This window comes from Myxocyprinus asiaticus, chromosome 33 (assembly GCF_019703515.2).
Source record: "Myxocyprinus asiaticus isolate MX2 ecotype Aquarium Trade chromosome 33, UBuf_Myxa_2, whole genome shotgun sequence".
NCBI classification, from domain to species: Eukaryota; Metazoa; Chordata; class Actinopteri; order Cypriniformes; family Catostomidae; genus Myxocyprinus; species Myxocyprinus asiaticus.
In genome coordinates, this window is record NC_059376.1 from 37,449,600 (window position 1) to 37,463,852 (window position 14,253).

The 14,253-nt window shown below is 39.3% G+C and overlaps 1 protein-coding gene across 4 annotated transcripts in view; it reads right to left on the reverse strand.

The window, feature by feature from the left end:
• LOC127423929 (TBC1 domain family member 22B-like) overlaps positions 1-14,253 on the reverse strand; it is a 66,995-nt gene that overhangs the window by 16,072 nt on the left and 36,670 nt on the right. For all 4 annotated transcript variants that reach the window (XM_051668631.1, XM_051668632.1, XM_051668630.1 and 1 more), the window contains one exon: positions 2,680-2,807. In XM_051668631.1, the coding sequence (XP_051524591.1) occupies positions 2,680-2,807 (128 nt within the window). The remainder of the gene's footprint in view (positions 1-2,679; positions 2,808-14,253) is intronic.

Sequence of the window (14,253 nt, forward strand, 5' to 3'; positions counted from 1 at the left end):
CATGTCAACCTGGCGAGAATGAGAGATGGAGTAGCACATAGATGGAGGCAGATATAAAGGACAAAGACATGGGCAAGGAGATATATCAAAGGAAGCCTCAGACATTGAGAGGACATGCAGACAGGACACGAAAAGAAATCAGCAGAAGGAAACTTTTCAAAGGAATATTAATAAATGGCAGGCATACGAGCTGCTCTGACCTTTTTTTTTTTGCATTTTAACAAGAATAAAAAATGAAGTAGGAATGAAGCATATAACCCTCAAAAGACATGTTACTTATAACCTATAACGTTGTTTTAAAAAAGTATTTCATCATGTAAAGCTACAGCAACACATGTGAATGAGACAAATTAATGTACAGTGGACCCAAAAAGTATTTGGACACTTGATCACAATAAAACATTTATGAATTCCATTGCATTAAATAACAAAATATCAAAAAGTGGAAACAAATTATGTACTTTTCTCATAACTAACTTCACTTTTCTGATACATTTTTTTAATTTTTTAATTTTTTGCAATAACTGGATGTATGAAATCAGTTCCCCATTATCACACAGGTGTCCTAGCAGAGTAACCACAGGTGTAGTTTAGCATATTAACTATGGACATGTTTCACAAGTTTTGATATACAGATAATGTGTCCAAAAACGGTCTTCATTTTGAACAATATAAATGTTGTTTAGTAAAATTGAAATTCAGTGTTGGGTAAGATCCTCAAAAAAGTTGTCCTCTACAATTTATTAATTCTTCTTTTTCTTAGAGCTTTTCCGCAATCTGTTCTCCATTTCCTGCAGCAACTTCCGGTTCGACTCCGATGGCACGCATGTCATCTTTAATACAGTCCATCCAATGTTTCATGGGACGGCCATGGTGACGTTTCAATTTACTACTAATTACTTCTCTAAAATTGTAATCAGATTACTGACTTTACTGATGACTTCATTGAAAAAGGTAATTACATTACTAATTACTTTGAAGTTATATTCTTAAAACACTTTATAATAGAATTATGTTAATATTATAATTTAATTAATACTATTATAATTTAGAATTTGTTTATTTTTTTCACTCAACAAATTCAAAATAATGTCAATATTTCCTCCTTGTTCATTGTCACACACAAGTCGTACACTTAGCACCCCACTCTTCAGCATCAAAGAAGCACAAATAGATGTATATTTGAAAAAGAAAATGTATGTAGTATACATGTAAAATAAGTTTTACATAAACAATATTATTTTAAAAATATGTGTAACTCAAGTAGTGTACTTAAGTAGTTACCTTAATTGAAAGTCAGTAACTGTAATCTGATTAATTGAAAATGTAATGTGTTACACTACTTCAGTACTAAAACATAAGATTACAGCAATTAATTACTTTGAAATATTACACCCAACACTGTTGTAAATCTAAAAAAAACTACTTTTTGTAAAATATTTAGCATGAACAGTGTGTTTGTGCTATATTCCTTTAAAGAGTGTAACTTTTTCCTTGGTAAAATACTTTCTCCTAACCTAGCTTAATATGAAGAGACAACTACAAGTAAGCTTTTCAAATTAAAGTTTGAGTGACCCATCTCAAGAGCACAACAACATTGACTCGACCAATGGCGTGAGCTTGGGGTGGGGCTCTGTTTTTTTTTATTAACGGCAGACCATGGCATATTCAGAAAGCTGTTTTGACTTTTTTTAAATAAATTCTTGCAATACCATTTGGTGGCGCAGTAATTACACTTCAGCTTTAAAATGTAGATTTTGATATATAATGCAAAGACTTTCATACATTATCAAGTATGGCTTAAGTGTTAAACACTTTTTGGTTTATCCGTATAAACTGAATACCATCACAAAGCTGATAATAACACATCCTTTTTCACAATAACTTCCTAAAAGCCCTTATTCAGCCCCTGCAAGGGTTGATCCATGATCTATCACCATTGTGTCCATAATCAAGACATTTCAATATGGGTTGCTCTAACGTCACTGTTCATGTACTAAGTATACTGTAAGTTACTATGGATAAAAGCTTCAGAAAAATAACTTTTTTGACATAGAAGCACATGCAAAGGCTTTTCTTAAAGGGACAGTAGACCCAAAAATGAAGAAAAACTATTTTACTATTCCTCATGTTGTTCCAAACCTATATGACTTACTTTCTTCCATAGAACACAAAAGGAGATTGTAACAGGTAATGGTTGGGCAAGGAGGAGGCGGGAACCAGCTGAACAATCAACATAAACTTTTTAATGCATAAATGAACTTAAACAATGAATTTAAACAAACATAAACACAGACACACATGCAGCGTGGCCGCATGCGTTTCTCTCTCTCTCTGTAACCGGCGTCTCCGGCTGCCCCTTTTCTCACTCTCCTGCTGATCAGCTGATTCAGCGCCGGCCGTGCTCGATCACGGCCCAGCCATGCCCTCCTCCTCGTCACAGAGAATTTGAGCAGAATGTTAGGCTCAGTCACAATTCACTTTCATTGCATGGAAAAAAAAGATTCAATGAAAGTGAAACTGAGATCTCCTCTTGTGTTCCACAGAAGTCCATCATACAGGTTTGCAACAACAAGAGGGCGAGTAAACAATGACAGAATATTTATTTTTGGACGGAATATCCCTTTAAATGTCTATGTTTTAATCATAATCCACTGGCTGAATTAGGCGCAACAGTACCTGGTAGGTGTCCCACAGTCTAATGGTACAGCGTAACGGCAGCTCCCTCATCAGCAAATTGTTCATCCAGCGGAACGCAAATTGCAGGTACTCCACTTCACATTTTTGAAAGTGCACATGGACGTCCTCTGTGGATGTAGAGAAGAAGGGGGGTTTATATACATTTGATGGTTGTTTCTAAAAAGTACTGGGAATAGCCTATTGTAACCCATGCATGGCCCCCCATTGTTTAAATAAGCACACAGGACCCAAACTAACACCATCAGGCTATTGTTGAATTCTCTGCACACTTGTTTCATTGAATTAACATTTTAGACCCCCAACATGCGTGTAATTATATTCAATTGAAAGGAGAGAGAAAGCGAGAGAGATTTGCGGGGAAAGGAAAAGAAGGTCTGGCATTGAGAGACAGATTTCTCTGATAATCTCTCGTACGGTACGAAAACAGTCGTATTGACTAGACTCCTGATAGATATTGATGGAAAAACGGTGACAGCTCTCTGAAAGTACAGAAAACTGAAGTCAAATTTATCCAAAGGAAACCCTTACTGAGGCTATCAATAAAAGAAGCAAGAATACCATTTAAAAAAATGGTTTTAATAATGAATGATCTTTGCAATGTTACATAAGGGTTGCATCATAATGGATTGGGCTAAATGGAGTGAGTCATCGGTGTGTATTTTTTTTTTTTACATTATTAGAAATTCGTATTCTCTTTGCAATCCCAGTTCTTCAAAAACAAAAACGACTACAGGCCTGTTCACACCAAGTCAGATGTCAGTAAATAATTTCTCATTCAATTTTGTCACACCAAACAATTTACAACAATTCTACTGTTGAATTTTTTGGCTGTCTCTATAGCCAATACTCTGTGTTCAATACAAGTTAAGCTCAATCAACAGCATTTGTTGCATAATGTTGATTACCACAGGAAATAATTGAAAAATAAAATAAAATGTGGTTACAGTACTATGGGAATATACATTACAGTAGCAAAGCAAATTGGGAAAGTCCACAAATGTGAAAATACACACTAGTTGTCTGGAAAAACATTTTAATCATAGGACAATATTTCATACAGATATATGGTTTTGTTTAAAAACTGTTTATGTTCACCGAAACGTATGCCTAAAATTCAGAATTGGTTTGAAAAAGTCTTAATGCTGCTTTATTCTCACTTCTTTTTCTAGCAATAATTATGTTTTATATATTAAAGAGCAAACTGGCACACATTAGCAAAACAATAAAAGGGATTTTGCACAAAAAATAAAAAAATAAAAAATAAATCCTTATGCACAAAGGAATTAAAATAGCTAGTGGCTGTCGGCACAAGGCGAAATGGTTCCGACGTGAAATGTTCACTGTGTGGTGCTAAAAGCGAGTTAAATGTTCTCACAATGCAAGTGAAGGGTAGCCAGAACTTTGAAGGTCCAAAAGGGACATAAAGGCAGCATAAAAGTAATCCATACAACTCCAGTGAATAAATCAATGTCTTCTGAAGTGATACGATAGGTATGGGTGAGAAACAGATAAATATTTAAGTCCTTTTTCACTGAAAAACTACACTTTCACTTTCACTTTCACATTCAGCCACAACTTGGTTGGGGCTAGTCAAAGGTGGAGATTTATTGTAAAAAAAGTAATTAAATATTGATCTGTTTCTCACCCTCACCTATTATATTGCTTCTGAAGATATGGATTTAACCACTTGTTGGACTTTCAAAGTTCTGGGCTGCATTTATCAAAAGCATTGCAAGCTTAAGTTGATCGTAGAGACCATTGGCGCCAACAGTTTCTACAATCTACTTAGGCTTACGATGCTTTTGGGAAACAAAGTCCTGGCCATTTCACTTGCATTGTGAGGACCAGCAGCACAGAGACTTTCTTCTAAAAATCCACGTTTCTGTTTAGCAGAAGAAAGAATGTCATACACATCTAGGATGGCATGAGGGTAATTAAATGGTGAGAGAATTTTTCTTTTTGAGTGAAAAACTTCACCAGCTCTGAAAACATCCAGCCCTGGCAAATCCACAGCTATCTACCCATTATGTTTAGGCTATGGTTAGATCTAACTTCTGTTTGTTTTTTTTTAGTCTGAACAGAAATCCAATTTTCTGTAGGTTAAAAATTAGATTTTTATTAATGTGTCTCAGTCTGAACGGTCAAATTGGATCCAAAATCAGCACCAAAATGGTCTGAAATGGCCCTGCTTAAACCTAACATAACTGATAGTGTCAGAAAAACACAACTGCTGAAGCAACCACATCATTTTATGGTGCTTCTGTGACACTTTCGGCTCACATGTTGACTCGCGTGAGCCGCGTTATTTGATCACAAATTAATAAGCTTGTAAATGTATTTGGTGTCATAAGATAGCATTGTGTGAGGAACAGAGAGAAAAGTAAGTGTTTATAAACTGATAATCTGCTGTTTTACTCTGGATTTGTATGAAAGGGAATAAAAGTCATTGTTTTAACACCTCTAATGTTCATTTCACTAAGAAACTGCTCTGATACATCTAACAAGGCACATGAAAATAATTTTGTAAAAATCTTTGAGACCAGATTACATATTTAAATTTAGTCTGAGGCTAATTTTCTTTTACCTTACATAGTGTTTTCCATGTTGGCATCTACGTAATTTGGCTAGCTTTTAGCTAGTGACAGAGGAACTCGTACAAAAATGCGTAGAGTTCAATTGGATGCACAGACTTTGAGGTCAACAACAAAAGATATGGAAAGTGTTTTCTCCTCCCTTTTAAAAGGTGATCAGCCTATTTATTTTCCTTAGAAAACAATGCACAATTACCTGCTTAGTTGCATTTTATTATTTACATTCAGCATTGTTTTTTCCTGTTGTTCCCAAACCTATCACAACAGACCTGGGATCCAATATCGGTCACGACCCACCAGTTGAGCACCACTGTGCTGGAGTATTTTTCTCACTTTCTTGTCCTCTGAAATCACAATTTGTCTCCCTACTCTCCGGTCACCCCATTCTTCTCTCCTCTCAGCTCACTTCCATTTGCTTTTACTCCCTAATTGCAGTGGCTTATGGGGAACTGATTTCTCTCCTGCACTCCCTGGTGAGACTGTGGGCTCTGCAATTGCTCACGGTGCTTGTAGATGCTGATGGATGGGAGTGAGGGGCTGGGCAGCACACACTGAGATGCTCAATGTGGTCTGTTCAGCTTATCACACCAAACACTCTGAACAGGGATGAGATGTCCAGATGGTATAAACACTGGCACAGAAAAACAAAGACGGACTAGAGGCATAACGAAAACGTGTGATTCCAGGAAACAGAAACGGCCAACACCTACGGGAAAAGTAAAAGTCTTTTCCAAGGGGACAAACAAAACAATTGCCCCCAGCCAGAAAAACTATTCCTTCTTGTTTTGAAGGTTTTAAACTACTATTTATCATTCTGAACAACAAGGTTACCTGGTTTTGGAGGTAAAATGATAATGGTCATTTAAGGTAATGGTTCTCGACTGGTGGGTCGTGAGACTCGTAACCCAACAATGGGCTGCAGGTTTGTTCTGGTAAGGTCACAGACAGCAGGGATAAAAAAAACAACTAAAAATCTAAATGCAAATAACAAAATAATTGTGCATTATTAGGATTGTAAAAAGGCTTATCAAAAAAAAAAAAATTTTTTTTTGAGCATTTTCATCTGTTGCTTGGAAGAAGCTTGCCTAATTACCCTGGAAAACCATAAACAAAACTCTTCAACATAAAATAAAACAACCCTGACAACATTAAATATACTGTAGGTTCATTGCAACAAGGATAAAAATGGTTTGTACCCATCACAATGTGTTTTGTGCAGTGAATTTTTGTCTGGTGGAGCATGAAATCAATGGAGACAATTATGCATATTGTTTAATACCTTTCAATTTATGATTTTAAGGACATTTTTGCTTACTTTTATGCAGGGAATAGGGGCGTAAAAAAATATTGTATCGTACGATACAACTCTCACGATTCAATACCATATGTATCGTACGATACATAAACAAACACATTATAGTGTAATTAAAAAGAAAGACTTCGTTAAAACCAGGCAGCACAACACTGAGAGCTGCGAAACAATCTCCCCGCTTTGAGGGGGCACTAAGCAATGTTGTTCTGAAAAACAGAGCAACATTTCTACAGTACAAAGGCAAGAAGATTGATGGCAAATGGCAAGTAGATTGTAGCGTTACAGCTTGCCGAATTTGCCAAACAACAGCATCATGCCCAGCGCAACAGTACATCAAACATGTAGTTTATTTATGCTGACATTACAGTACAAATCAGCAGATTTGCGAGGCAGAAACAGCAGCAGCAAAGTTGCATTTAACATCCAGTCTCTCCCAGATGACATGGAGCATGACACTGACCAAGATGCTCATAAGTAACAAAAAACAAGCTTATTCAAAAATCTGACAACGTAAGAAACCCATGATTACTTGACTTATTATTCTCTGCTTTTGACGTTGAAATGTAAACGGATATTAGCACAACACTTGCACACGTTATATGCTGGTAATTACGCACAAATGAAATTTGTGTATCGTGCCTAGTAGGGATGTCCCGATACAGATACTGGTATCGGAATGGGGTCCGATACCATGTTCATATACTTGTACTATGGCTTGTAAAAATGCTCCAATACCAAAAAACGATACCAGATGACATACAAATGTAATTCCGTAAACATTCAGTGCAAAAAATTATAATCACATTATGTCATTGTGTGATTATTAAATCGCAAAGGCTGCAATTTAATAAGACAAATACATCGTTTGCATGTGCTGCACACCTTAAAGTTGAAGTATGTAATTCCTGCGACACTAGCGCCACTAAACAGAATTGCAAAAATAAACAGTGTTTTCAAAACAACTTTCTGAATAGGCCCAGCGTCTGCTGTTATTTGAACTATCAGATAGTCCCGCCCCCAACTCACGCCATTGGTTGAGTAACGTTGTTGGGGTGGGTCTAAGCTGGTCACTCTAAACAAACTTGTTTCTGCATATTAAGCTGGGAATATAGAAGTATTTTAACACTGAAAGTTACATACTTCAGCTTTAAATGTGAGCGCATGTGAATGTGTGGAGCCAGTGTTGTGCCGACACCAGCTGTTCACACCTTTTAGAGCTCCTTGGCATACTGTATACATTGATGACAGTGAGCAGAGTGCCAATTAATTTTGTAGCACAAGGCACATACAGACTACATATTTATTTAATCAAACAGCAGCCTTTTGCGGTTTAATAATCACACTGGGTCACGTAGCTACCTGCTTTTCTAAAAGTGAGAAGCTACTGTCCAGAAACTGAAAGGGCTTCACTCCAAAATAAAAGCTTCCACCAAAATATAAGCTCAATTTAAATGGAAAAAAGTACAACAGAATTATATCACTACTGTAATGTAATATGCACTATGATATTACAACTACTACTACTAATAATAAATCAACAGTAACTGTAATATATATTTGAACAATCTCACATCTATGATTCTCTGTCATGCCACACTTTTTTACAAAAATAACTCCAATGCCATTTTTTGGATTGTGCTGTGAGGTTCTGTATATAAGCACTTCATTTGATAAAAATAATACAATATTATGTTGAAAATTATTTGTTCTATTTTCATTTGACTAAAGTATTAATAAAAATTTTTAGACAGCATTTTGATGATACATTTTAAATAAACTGTTGATATGAAATTCAGAAAAAATAAAAACAAAAAACATGTATCGGTGAGTACCGAATTGTAAAAAAAAAAAAAAAAAAAAAAAACACCGGTATAGGAACATCCCTATTTTTGTTTGATAAACAATTTTGGTTGTGCTGGGTCGTAAAGCAAAACTATCGTTTTAAACAACCATTAAGGGTACCTGGTATTGGAGGGCAAAGTATAATAAAAAGGATCATTTAAGGTACTTTAAACTTTGCTATTATGTTCTGGCAGTCATTAAATGTTATTTGCGCTAAAGCTTCTGAGGGTGTAAAAAAAACTGACCTGTCACAAAAAGCTATTTTTTTTTTTTTTTTTAAAAGGCCTGCATTTGAACTATTAAACCTGTCAAACAACTACTATAACAACAACAACAGTCAAAAAAAAAAAAAAAAAAAGTGTCAAATGTAAGAGTTGCTTTTATAGCTGTGTTAAAATGTCAAAGTAATGTACAAAAAGTTCTAAAGTGTGTGATTCTTCTCTTATAAATAGCTTCAAAAGGTAATTACACAGTGTTTTGCAAACTTGGGTAGAACCGTGCCAGGACTGTCCTTAGCAATGTTAAAGAAACGTTCACCCATTTTAATTTTGTCATCATTTCCTTGCCCTCATGTGACTAACTTTCTTCCGTAGCACACAGAAAAGGAGAAATTTTAAAGATTGTTTAAACAGCTTTTTTCCCACTCAATGACAGCATACAGTGACCACAAACTATCAAGTTCAAAAAATGACCAAAAAGCACAATAAACACTAATATAAAAAGAGTCCAAATAAATCATGCACTATATTTCAAGTTGTGGAGGTGGGGGCGTGGTTGAGCGCCGATTTGTGAATGGAGCGCGTTAAGTAGTTACACCTGTGAGCAATATTACTAACAGCTGTTCTGTATCAGTGAGAGGCGACAGAGTGATAAAAGGGAGCTGAGAGCCACAGAGGGGAGAGGAGTGACATGCGCCTTCTGTGTGTGTGTGTGTGTGTGTGTGTGTGTCTGTGTGTGTGTAATGTATTGTGAACACTGAAAAGTGTATAAAGAGACTGAGTAAATACGGAGAATTCACCTGGCTCACCGCTTCCTCATTCAAGTTAAGCAGGAACTCGCCATTAGCTGAAGTCATCAAGACTCTTGCCGGCATCCACAAGACCCAAAATCAGGCCCTTCTGGACTTATGTGTGGAAACACTGCTCCTGCTCCAAGCCCAGGCAAAAGACCGTCAGGTATTGCAGAGCTTGATGGCCCAGGGGAGTACTCCAGCCGCGACCCTGGCCACAGCTATAGACCCGCCCCACACCACGCTTGCGAAGATGGGGCCACAAGATGATCCAGAGGCCTTCATCGAGCTCTTCGAGCGGGCGGCTGAAGCCTGGGGCTTGCCAAACACCCAGTGGGCAGCCCGATTGCTGCTCTTGCTGTCCGAGGAAGCCTAGCTCGTGGCCCAACAACTTCCGGTTGCTAATGTTATGGAGTATGCAGGCCTAAAACAGGCCATCCTGCAGCAGGCCGGCCTGAACAACACCTGCAGCGCTTCCATACACTGCCGTACCACTAATGCATTTGCCTTTGCCCAAAAGCTCCGCAATGCCTGTCAGAGGTGGCTACTGGCATAGGATCACAATGCTGAAGCTGTCATCGACCTCATTGTACTGGAGAAGTTCACTGGCCACTTACCGAAAGAAATGGCAGATGGTGAGGGTGCAGTGTGTACATAGGGTTGTTCATGAATACATTTTAGTGGCAGTCACAATTCAATTCTGGGGACAAAAGCATAGTATTGAGGCTGCGGTTAGTCCCCGCCTCATCCATTCACTAATTTTGGGTACCAATTGGCCGGCATTCCAAACATTATTGAAGAGAATGTGTGTGGATGGCCCTGCAACAGCGTAATATGGTGTGGGGTATGCAGCACGCTGGCTCCTCGTCAGGATGACGCAAGGGAGGAGGAGGGTTTGACTCTACCACCCTTGAAAGGGGATTTCCCTCTGGAGCAGATGCAGGACGAAACCCTTAAGCACGCCTTCGACCAAGTGAGATTAATCGATGGGCAAAAAGTTCAGCTGGCGGTTGCTCTGTCATACCTGTATTTCGCAGTTATAAAAGAACAGTTGTTTCGGGTGACGCAGGACACTCAGACAAAGGAAGATACAACCCAGTTGTTGGTACCAAAGAGCCATCGGGAAATGTTATTCCAGGCGGCTCATCATAATCCAATGGCAGGCCATTTAGGGCAAGAGAAAACACTAAACCGTCTCATGACCCATTTCTATTGGCCAGGTATTCGCGGAGATGTTCGTAGGTGGTGTGCAACATGCCGCAAATGTCAACTGGTAAATCCTCCGGCCAACCCAAAAGCACCATTGTGCCCTCTACTGCTGATTGGGGTTCTTTCTAAAGAATTGGTATGGACCTCATCGGACCATTAGAATGGTCAGCATGCAGACATTTCTTTGCGTTAGTCCTGGTGGAATACGCAACGCGATATCCCAAAGCAGTGCCTAAAGGAAAATTGGGAGGAGGGACCGTTACAGACTAAAAACGAAATTCAGTACATTCTTGACCTGAGAGCAAAACTCCATACACTAGGGCGATTATTACAGGAGCATTTGCTACAGGCTCAAGAACGCCAGTCCCCACTGTATAATAGGGGAACTTGGCTATGAGAGTTCGCAACGGGAGATAAAGTACTTGTACTGCTACCCACATCGAGCCCCAAATTACTCGCTAAGTGGCAAGGGCCCTTTGTGGTCACACGGCGAGTTGGGGATGTCAAATATGAGATAGAACAAACAGATAGAAGCAGAGCATGGCAGATATACCACCTCAATCTACTAAAATATTGGAGAGAGCAGGTACCCGTGGCTTTGGCAACAGTGATTTCGGAGAGCGAGGAGCTTGGGCCGAAGGTAAATAAAAAAATAAATAAAAAAAAAAACACAAAATTAAGTCACCCATTCCCATGTGGAGACCACCTCTCACTGTCCCAAATCACGGAGGTGGCCAAATTGCAAAGATAATTTTCTGACGAGTTTTCACCTCTGCCTGCTCACACGAATCTCACAGAACACCACATTGAGACGACCCCAGGGGTAGTGGTACGAATCTGCCCCTATAGTTTACCTGAACACAAGAAACAAGTGGTACAGAAGGAACTTAAGGCCATGCTCGATATGGAAGTAATAGAGGAATCCAACAGTGACAGGTACTAGAACCACCGGGCTGGACCGAAGACCGATGGGTCATCCGGTTCTGTGTGGATTTTCAAAAAAGTCAATGCAGTGTCTAATTTTGATGCGTATCTAATGTCTCGTATTGACGAACTGCTAGATCGGTTAGGTGCATCTCGCTTTTATTCAACACTGGATTTGATTGGGATATTGGCAGATCCCCTTGACTACGTTTCATCGCCTCATAGACTGAATCCTCTGCCCACACGCTGCGTGTGCCGCTGCCTATCTGGATGACATCATCATTTACAGTAATGATTGGCAGTGACACATGCAGCACCTAAGGCTGTCCTGAGATCGCTGTTGCGGGCAGGGCCCATAGCAAACCTGAAGAAGTGTGCAATTGGATGGGTGGAAGTATGGTATCTGGGCTTCCACTTGGGACATGGGCAGGTGTGTCCCCAAATTGATAAGACCGCAGCGATTGCAACTTGCCCAAGACCCAAGACCAAAAAGGAGGTGAGACAGTTCCTGGGGCTGGCAGGCTATTACCGTAGGTTTGTGTCTAACTATTCGACTGTCAACAGCACGCTGACTGATCTTACTAAAAATGGAGTGCCAGATCCAGTCTAGTGGACGGAGTTGTGCCAACAGGCTTTTACTCAAGTGAAAGCTGCACTTTGTGGCGGACCACTTCTACACTCTGCCGATTTCTCTATCCCTTTTGTTTTACAGACCGATGCGTCGGACAGGGGATTGGGAGCCGTGTTGTTCCAGGTGGTCAAGGGAGAGGAGCGTCCAGTGCTCTACATCAGCTGGAAACTCTCGGTAAGAGAGTCGAGGTACAGCGCAATTGAGAAGGAATGTGTGGCCATCAAGTGGGCGGTCCTCACCATTCGGTATTACCTCCTGGGACGGGCTTTCACCCTCTGTTCGAATCATGCCCCGCTCCAGTGGCTCCATCGATTGAAGGATACCAACGTGTGGATCATCCATTGGTATCTGGCTCTTCAGCTGTTTAAGTTCGAGGTGGTCCACAGACTGGGGACGCAGATGGCTGTCGCGGACTTCCTCCCTCAAAATTGGGGGGGGAGTAGCGGGTAGGCCGGATGGCTCCCCGGCCTGAGTCAGGCGTGGGGGTATGTGGAGGTGGAGGCGTGGTCAAGCGCCAATTTGTGAATAGAGAGTGAGACCGGGAGATGAGAGCGGTAAGGAGTTACACTTGTGGGCAATTTTACAAACAGCTGTTCTGTGTTGCAGTGAGAGGTGACAGAGGGAGCTGAGAGCCACAGAGGGAAGAGGAGTGACACGTGCCGTTCTCTGTGTGAGTGTAGTTTATTGTGAAAATGTGCAATTAGTGAAACTGGAGAGCTGTATATTTAACTTGCTCAACTCATTAGCCTAACGTGTGCTTTGAGTATGTGTACAGAGAACAGTGCTGCGTACATACTGTAAGACTCTTTATTTGTTATTTAATTAAATCGCAGCCCTTGCTGTTTGATAATCGCACTACCTCATATTGCGATTTCACTTTTATTTTGAATAACCTCTTAAACCTGGAGTGACCCATCACCGGGCCCTCTAGGGGATGCTGATCACGAAAAAAAAACATTATGGTATTACTCAACAACCACTTGCTAGATCTGCACAAATTAGGTGTTGATTTAAAGCTTAGACGCTTATCTTTACAATGAATATAGCTGATCTGACCATTTCTAAAATATTACTTTTAAATTTGCTGATAAATTAGAAATGTTCCATTTTTTAAAAATTCGCAAATTTGCGAGCACAACAATCATCTAAAAAAAACAGTAAAAGATCACAGAGCCATGTGTTATATATCTTTGGAAAGGTCTTGATTAGTAGAATATAAAGAGCAAATTTGATTCATTCAGAGACCAAACTACAGTGAGTATTAGCATGTGAAATCCACATTAATTAAAAAAGATAAACAGCCTTTCCAACACATTTTGGTTTATTACTTCATGAAAAATACACATCGTAAAGAAAATGACATATTGGAACATAGAGCTGGCGATCCTGAATCAAACAAGCCCTCACTCAACGTCATACGATGCGTAAATCTAGAGATATAACTCAAAGAGTGTCCTGAGAGCTACCCTGGTTAGCGCTGGAAGCGTCTCACTGAAGCACGAACCTTCATATCATAGATGTGTCAGATCGTTCTCATTGGATCATTGGAAAAGAGTGTCAGATTCCATATTTGGGCAATCCACGTGTCACGTTCAGAGGGCTCTCAAAGCACATTTTTGGAGTTATGGAAAAAGTTATGGAAAAAGAAGCCTAAGTGCTCTGAAATGTATCATTTTGGACTAATTATTTTTACATTTTATCATTCATAGTTGTCAGTTATTCTGTTTTAATGTTCAATAAAACACATTAATTATGGTTTGGTGCGATTTTAATCAGTCAAAATGTCTTCAGGGTGTAAGGGGTTAATCGTCCAGCCCTAATTCACACCTGCATATATTCTAACTTGGCAAATCAAGATGCGTTGCGGTGCGTTTGAAGTCAGTGACACTAGATGCCATTGGTTCTTGAGCATCTCGTCACATCAAGTTTGAAAAATGTAGAAGTGCAAAATCAGTTTAGTTTTGCATGACATGAGGGTGTGTAAATAATTACAATAAAACATTTTTGGGTGAACAACCACTTTAATTTTACGGCA